General features: G+C 37.9%; 1 protein-coding gene across 1 annotated transcript; it reads right to left on the minus strand.

Moving 5' to 3' along the window:
- Nucleotides 1-3,822: 3,822 nt before the first annotated feature.
- Nucleotides 3,823-8,057, minus strand: LOC139875368 (phospholipase A1 PLIP2, chloroplastic-like). Its single transcript, XM_071862708.1, has 4 exons — nt 7,204-8,057; nt 6,327-6,893; nt 5,491-5,907; nt 3,823-4,910 (listed from the first exon to the last, which is right to left on the minus strand). Exons 1-4 carry the CDS (start codon nt 7,855-7,857, stop codon nt 4,473-4,475), a joined length of 2,076 nt encoding a protein of 691 aa, XP_071718809.1. The 5' UTR covers nt 7,858-8,057; the 3' UTR covers nt 3,823-4,472.
- Between the last annotated feature and the right edge of the window lie 266 nt (nt 8,058-8,323).

The raw sequence follows: 8,323 nt of genomic DNA on the forward strand, positions 1-8,323 counted from the left end.
AGCAATTCAAACACATAATCTTGTTAGACTAGAGCCATAGACACTAATTAACAACCTTGTAACTCAAAAAATCTCAAGAACACAAAAATTAGTGATTTTAGAAAGTTACCCAAATGCAATGAGATTGGTATGGAATCGAAGAGGAGATCACGAGGAGTTCAAATATATAATTTGTTTGGCTCGAAGCTTGATCGATTTAGTATGGATGATGATTTGCTTTTTGATGAATTTAAAGAAAATATGAAAGTAGAGAATGAAAAGAGAAAAGAAAATGAAAAATGGAGGTGGAAGATGGTTGACTAGTCAAGTGCTAGTCACCATTTTGGGGTTTTGGCAAAACAAGTCCCTCAAGTTGTAGTCGGGTGCGTTAAATTACCTGAACGAGATAATTTGAAACGCGTATTAACGGGAGATGTTATAAACATATAACGGGATTTAAATAGTTAAACGGAAAAGTAAACGGAAAAAGGCGGGATGTTACACTCCACTCATCCCATGATCACCCGTCACCGACTTGGTACCACTAAACCCGTAGAACGTTTAAACCTCCATGTGTCTACCATCTCTCCTATCCCTACCTCCTACCCCCACGCCTTTAAAGACCCTAACTGGCAACACGCTATGATCGAAGAGTATAATGCTTTAATTAAAAATGGTACTTGGACTCTTGTGCCTCGCCCTTTGGACACGAACATAGTTCGCTCCATGTGGTTGTTTAAGCACAAGTTTAATGCTGATGGAACCTTGAGCAGGTATAAGGCTCGACTAGTTGCTAATGGTCGTAGCCAGCAGGTTGGTATTGATTGTGATGAGACATTTAGCCCGGTCGTTAAACTGGCCACCATTCGGACTGTTCTCAGTCTTGCCATTTCTCGACACTGGCCCATTCATCAGCTAAATGTCAAGAATGCTTTTCTTCATGGTCACCTTTCTGAGACTGTCTATATGCATCAGCCTCCAGGTTTTCGTGACCCGTCACGACCAGATCATGTGTGTTTACTGCAAAAATCCCTCTACGGATTGAAGCAGGCTCCTCGTGCTTGGTACCAGCGGTTCGCGAGCTATGCTCAGAGTGTCGGCTTCCAGCAAATCCGGTGCGACACTTCGTTGTTCATTTACAGACAGGGTACTGACACTGCATATCTCTTATTATATGTGGACGATATTGTCCTCACGGCCTCTTCGACAGCGTTTCTTCAGCAGGTCAATGCTTCCCTACATAGGGAGTTCTCCATGACCGATCTTGGCCCGCTTAATTACTTTTTGGGTATTTCAGTGGTTCGTACCTCTTCCGGGATGTTCCTATCTCAAAAGAAGTATGCTGCCGAGATTCTTGAGCGCGCAGGTTTGACTGGGTGTCAGCCGAGTAGGACCCCCGTCGAAACCAGCTCCAAGCTCAGTGCCACCGGCCCACCTGTTACTGATCCGACCTTGTATCGCAGCCTTGCAGGTGCTCTCCAGTACCTCACATTCACGAGACCAGACATTGCATATGCAGTACAACAGGTATGCTTATTCATGCATGACCCACGTGAGCAGCACTTCTCCGCTCTTAAGCGTATTCTCCGGTATATTCAGGGTACTCTTGACCTTGGTCTACAGCTATTTGCATCATCTGCCGCATCTCTGACAGCCTACTCAGACGCTGACTGGGCTGGATGCCCCACTACTCGTCGTTCGACATCCGGGTATTGTGTTTTTTTGGGTAATAACCTTCTATCGTGGTCCTCCAAACGACAGGTGGCACCTTCACGATCCAGTGCTGAAGCCGAGTACCGCGGGGTTGCTAATGCTGTTGCTGAGACATGTTGGCTTCGCAATCTTCTTCGCGAGCTTCACTGCCCGTTGTTTTCTGCTACTATTGTGTATTGTGATAATGTCAGTGCTGTATACATGTCAGGTAACCCGGTTCAGCATCAACGCACGAAACATATAGAAATTGATATCCATTTCGTGCGTGACCTTGTGACGAAAGGACATGTGCGTGTTCTTCATGTTCCTTCCCGATATCAGTACGCCGACATCTTCACCAAAGGCCTCCCTACAGTTCTTTTTGATGAGTTCCGGACCAGTTTGAGCGTTCGTAAAGCTCCCGCTCCAACTGCGGGGGGCTGTTAGCCGTATGTTTTGTATAGCCCAATGGGCCTCTTAGTTCATATGTTATTAGGTTTATGTCCTATATATGTATGGTGTACGTAGCATATTGAAGCAAGCAATAACGATTCAGTTTTCCTATTATTCTACAATCTATATTATTCTACAATCTAACAGGAATACCCCGATGGCTCTAAGTGAGATACAAGCTAAATCATTCGAGTGGATCGCGGCTAGATCAAGAAAGAAAAAGTTCGAGTGGTTAACATGGATTTCGTGTCCAAATACTTACCTTTACAATTCGTGAATTGAATTCTTTGTAATAGTCGTGTTTTGGTTTTTTCGGTTGCTTCCTTCGCAACCATCGGTAGATATTTCGGGTCTCATGTAATACGTATCGCTATGTATCTTTCGTGCTTGGTTAATACAAGTCTTTGATTTACAAAAAAAAAAAAAAAGAAATACGAAGTATAAATATACTTTTTGCAAGGATGGATTAAATTTGATTTCCGACCATGTGACTTTGCTAGATTACTAAAAGGAAGAGTAGATGGAATTTTTAAGTTTTAATAATAGAAGAGCTGTACAACAACACTATAAGAGTAAAGACAAAGTGAAATAAAAAATTCAGAAACCTTTTAAGGTTTTAAGTCTGCTACTTAAAATAGGACGGCCCAATGTATAATTTTTTCTTATTAAGCCCATAAAAATATGAGAATATTGTGACAATTTCATGTGGGGTGGCCGGGGCCCTCTCTTGCCCCTTACATCCTCCATCCCTTAGTTACATGGGTAGTACTCTGTTGAGTGTTGACTTCGTGACAATCATTCTTGTTTTCCTTTTTGTTGAAAAAAAAAAGTAAGGACACAAAATTGTAGCTTGTGGAGATTGAATCGGAGTCGACAAGTTTCAAAATTGATGAGCTGTAAAAATGTTATGGTTCCTGTCTACACTTTATATTCTCCTTTTCTAATGTTGGTGGGTCGGGTCAGGTTGTATATAAGGAATCATCGATGATTCATGCAATCTTGGGGTCAGGTTGTATACAAGATATTATCGATGATTCATGTAATCTTGGCATCATTCACTGATGTTGGTCCTACACACAAGTGATTGTAAAAAGGTAGCGGAGATATTGTGGATGTATAAAACTTGCTACAAGAACGTGTTAAATTTCCTACTTTCAAACAGCCCAAGCTCAGCCACAAACAATACTTCTCAAAAAACAGCCAAAGCTGTTAAACTTACTACAAGAACGTGTTAAATTTCCTACTTTCTACAATATTTTCAAAACCTGTTAAACTTGAAATCAGAGGGTCATTCATCTTTAACTAACAATGAATTCAAAATTTATATCGAAACTTTTCATATATTTTATTGTATTTGTTGTATTTTTTTATAAGTTTTGAATATTTATTAATATAATTATGCTCTCTTCGTCTTAGTTCAATTTTCTTATTTTGACTTTAGGGGTCTTTTGTTTCTAACTTTGACTTTAAATAAATTTTTTGTGTTATATAATGCTTGATGAACATCGTAATGGTAAATATTCAAATCCAATTAATTGATATAAATTTTATTAAATAATATATAATAAAAACAAAAATACTTAAGGTCAAAGTGAAAAAGAAAAGAGCTCTATATGCAAAACAAGGACAATTGAACATCGTTACGATGGACGGATGAAGTATTAATGTATTATATAATTATTGTTATCTTGTTCGACTAGTCCTTTCAATCGGTCTTTAGACCGACTGAACCGAACCAGTTGGACCGGAACTCTAACCGACCGGTTTCTAAATCATTGCGTATATCCAAAGCTGACTCCACAACTCAAGTGGTTCAATAATTCAACCACCCAAAAATCAGTTAACCCACATGAGATGACTTTTTAAAACGAACCAACATCCAGACCGACCAATATGACCTCAATTTTGTCACCTTCATCCACGTATGATGGTCATTATCACAATATAATTCCATTTACTTCTACAACATGACCACAATTTGTGTGTCGCTTGGAACACTAGGTCGAAATTTAGTAACCAAATTTTTCGCACATACGCAACATATATTTCATTTCATACACTACAGATCCTAATACTACATTAATCGAACAAGAAACAAATTTTCAAAGAAACAAACCGGTCGATTAATCAACACATCGTAGATCTAAATTTAGATTTACTTTTTTATTTAATCAATAAAGAATGTTTTATGTACCCATACCTAAATGGATTATGGAATAATATGTGCATCTTCAACCAAGCCTCATCATATTGCATACTTGCACAAACAACAATCTTGCAGGAAGTAACAATATCACTAGCAAATGCATACGTTCGGATGCAACCAACTTAGTAATTCTTTTGAACGACTAATTTCCAGTTTGTAACACGTTCGTTAACTTAACATGACCATGACCTGGCCACACACGACTCCTATAATTATCACGTGGTGCCACCAGAGGCCACCAAGCACGTCCTCTATGTTCTCGCCTCACTTTTCTAACAGATTTAAGCTCTTGACGGATCACACTCTTAACAGATTTCAAGTATGATTCCATGTCGTGGTCCCTCTGGATTGCACCCGTTGAACCGTATGCGGCTCGGTCACTCAAGATCTCAAGTGGGTGAGGTGTGTTCAAGAACACCGACTGTGCGGCTCTAATTTCCTTTTCCGCCTTTACAGTGTCTGATATCGGTGAGGTCAAAACGTAAAGACCACTACCTGACGGAAGCAGATCATGGCTTGGTGAAAATTTTGAATCCGGTTGTAGAATCAAGAACTCCCCCATTGGAGCATACAACAAGTTCTGCAATAACAACACATGTTAATAAAACTGCACCTATTATTATAGCTTTTTCTTACTCATACAAAGTTACAAATTTTCAAAACAAATTTGATGTTAAGCAAATGAATATTTGTCTCATTTTAGGTACCAAAAAAAATGGTTACTTTCTTACATAATTGATACTAACACTTGCTTTTCAAAAAACAATAAAAATAAAAATATTAATTGATACTAACACTTAGGGTGTGTTTGGTAAAATTAGCTGGTACCGATAGCTAGTAGCTAGTCCGGAGTAGTCGATAGATGGTAGCTAGTAGCTAGCTGGTAGTTGGTAGCTTTTTAAATGTATTTAGGTGTTTGACAAAGTAGCTGTTAAAAAAAGAGTAAACTGACAAAAAGCTATGAACTTTTTCTCAAACGTTGGTTCTAGGAGCTTTTAGCTTCTAACTTTTTCCCTCCCTCTGTCTAAAAGCTTTAAACTCTTTAACCAAACGAAACTTTTTATTAGATATGAGCTTTTTCATAAAAGCTACAAGCTCCTAAAAGCCACTAACCAAAGATACTCTTACTAAAGCATAAAAACAAGAGAACAATAATGTACCTGGCTATTGAGGCAAGGGTGATTTCGGAAATTCCCATTTACCGCTTTCAAAAGGTCAGCTACACGGGTTGGATATCTACAAGAAAAAGCTCGCGGTACGATGTCACGATGCATTGTGATTGCTTGAAGATGACTCCTTGGTAACCCGAGCTTATGAAGCAAACGGTCTCCTCCACACATAACTGACGGTGCACCAAATGTTATCACAGGAAGTAATGAAGAAAGAGGGACTTGTTGCCTTATCAGTAACATAAGATTCACAAGCAACGATAAACTTCCTCCAAGCGAATGTCCAGTGAAACGAAACTTAGCACGATCACCGTATCGTTCAAAGTATGCTTGGACTTCAGGCAACATTTGCTCATAAATCCCCTTTGCAGCCTCATATATACCCCTATGCACAATTACATCCAAACCCTATACATTACAAAAATTTAGTCACATACCCTTTCTAAACAAAATCTATTTGTAGAAAGAAATATTCATAAAAGCCATCACAAGATAGAGTAGTGATAGCGTCCATGACCACAGCGAGAGGTCGAAGGTTCAAATCTTGAGGTGGTCGGGAAGGTTAGGGAAAGGGAATTGATATTTCCAACACTTAATTTGATAAATCCACCACACTCATACATTGAGTACTTGTACCGTGCAAGTATTTAATGCGAGTGTGGTGGATTTATCAAATTGGATGGTGCACCATCACTTGGGAAACGGTCACGGACTGTTCCGGATAGACTACGTACATCAGAGTTAAAAATACCCGCCCTATCGGATAATTCAAACAGGAAAAACCTTATAACTTTTTAGATATTCGTGGATATTCGTAAAACTTATACCTCAAACTGAATAGGCTCGAAAAGAAGATTCGCTTGCCATGAAGCAAGTGATTCAGAGCCTTGAATAACAAAGTATCTTGTCATACTCTCATCATCATCACATACAAACCATTCACAAGGCGATGAATGCATCGAGTTCAAATCATCAGCAACGGCTTGTTTCACTTCTTCCTTAGCAGCAACCACAGCAGTAACCGAATCTGTGGTTGCCATGAAAGAAGCAACCTCTGCTTTTGTCATACTAACTTCACCACTATCATTTTCAGAAGACTTAAAAGGGATAATGCTCTTTGTTTGAGAATGCAAATAGGATGCTGCTGAAGCCACAATATGATACACTGTAAATGCACTTACCAGATTCCTACCTCCCTTATCTTCTTCTTTTTCAACCGTTTTCACGGTTTCTTCAACTTCTGAGACGATTTCTTTCTCGGCTTTCAAGGCCTCATCTTCGTTCTCATCAACATTTTGTTCCTTCGCTTTCTCGGCTTTTGCTGCCAGGTGGGCTTTCTTTTCGATTGACGAAGTAACAAAACGGAGTCTATAATGTTTCAAAAGATTTCCTGGCTGCAAACAAGATTAAATTATTTTCTCAAGGTTGCATATTTAGGCAGGAAATTTAGAAAAACAACACAGCTTAAGAGCTCTATGCAGTAATGCAGTAAATCATGCCAAATTAACCCTGGACTACACTTAGTTACCCAAATAACTAACTACATTGCATGCATTCAATACAAAAGAATCATCTCTTGAATATAGGGCCCCCAATTACTAGAATCCATAACAGAAAACATATGATAAAAGCTGAAATTTCAAAAGTGATTACAACAAACACCTAATATGCATATATAGATATAAATGGAAATATTAAAAGTACCTTAATTTGAGGTATGGAGTAAGCTAAATTCCCCAAATAAGACATTTGAGAATACAATCTTGCTTCAACTAAAGAAACTCTTTTAAATAATTTCGAAAACGACTTCTTATTAAATTCGATTTCGGGTTCATTATGATCATCAATCCCACAAGCATCACACTCTAATTCATCACAAGTAACCTCATCCTCATTACTACTTTTAACTTCTTGATCTTGATGTTGATCATCATCATCATCATCATCATCATCATCATCATTTCTATTTCTATAATTATCATTCCACATAGATCTCACATGAAGTATTTTCAACACCCAATTTTCATCGTTCTCATTATTATTATTAACCAAAACACTTTCTTCTTTCATTTCCTCTTTTCTATCAACCAAAACGGCGTCGTCTACCGCCACCGCATCATGACGATTTCTGTTACCAGCGAATAAAGAATTAAAAGGAAACTTTAACGAAAATCCCCACGGCCCTGTTGTTCGAGGAGAAGAAGATGAACTCGAAATTGACGGTTTTTCCGATGAAATTGACGCCGTTGTACGGTTAACGGCGGTGGTAATTGGAGATGTGGTCTTACGAATCTCACCGGCGGTGGTGATCGGAGTTGTGATCCCTATAAACCCTGTTTTTAAATAGAGTCCATCCATTGATGTTTTGTTAAATGAAGAACAAATTAATGAAATTGATAAGCTTAATTATACAAATTGAAGATGATAAATTCAGATTTTGATAGTAATTTGGATTGAATTTTGTTTTCAATTTGGGAATAAAAATAAAATAAATTTTGGGAATAAAATTGTAGACATTGGAGTTTGATTTTAGTTATTCAGAGAAAAACGGGTTCGGTTGGTGAACGTTATGTAGACGAAAGCTATAAATAGTACACGTGATTACGAAAGCTTTCTTTTTCAATATTTTTCTCGATCTTTAATTTTTCTTTAATTCATTAAAAAATATTAAATAAATTAAATGTTTTAAAATGTCACTCTTTTTTCACCACATTATTGGATTTATCAAATTCGATTTCCATGTGTGTATTTGTGTAAGATTGTAATTGTGATTGTGAATTTGTGATCTTAGAATTCTGCAATTTATTGTGAATTTGTGATCTTA

The sequence above is a fragment of the Rutidosis leptorrhynchoides genome, chromosome 1, assembly GCF_046630445.1.
Source record: "Rutidosis leptorrhynchoides isolate AG116_Rl617_1_P2 chromosome 1, CSIRO_AGI_Rlap_v1, whole genome shotgun sequence".
NCBI lineage: Eukaryota > Viridiplantae > Streptophyta > Magnoliopsida > Asterales > Asteraceae > Rutidosis > Rutidosis leptorrhynchoides.

Coding starts and splice junctions, on each gene's coding strand:
- LOC139875368 (XM_071862708.1), bottom strand. CDS start 7,857: ATGGATGGACTCTATTTAAAAACAGGGTTTATAGGGATCACAACTCCG. Junction 6,894..7,203: donor ACTCCATACCTCAAATTAAG/GTACTTTTAATA, acceptor TCTTGTTTGCAG/CCAGGAAATCTTTTGAAACA. Junction 5,908..6,326: donor TCGAGCCTATTCAGTTTGAG/GTATAAGTTTTA, acceptor TGTAATGTATAG/GGTTTGGATGTAATTGTGCA.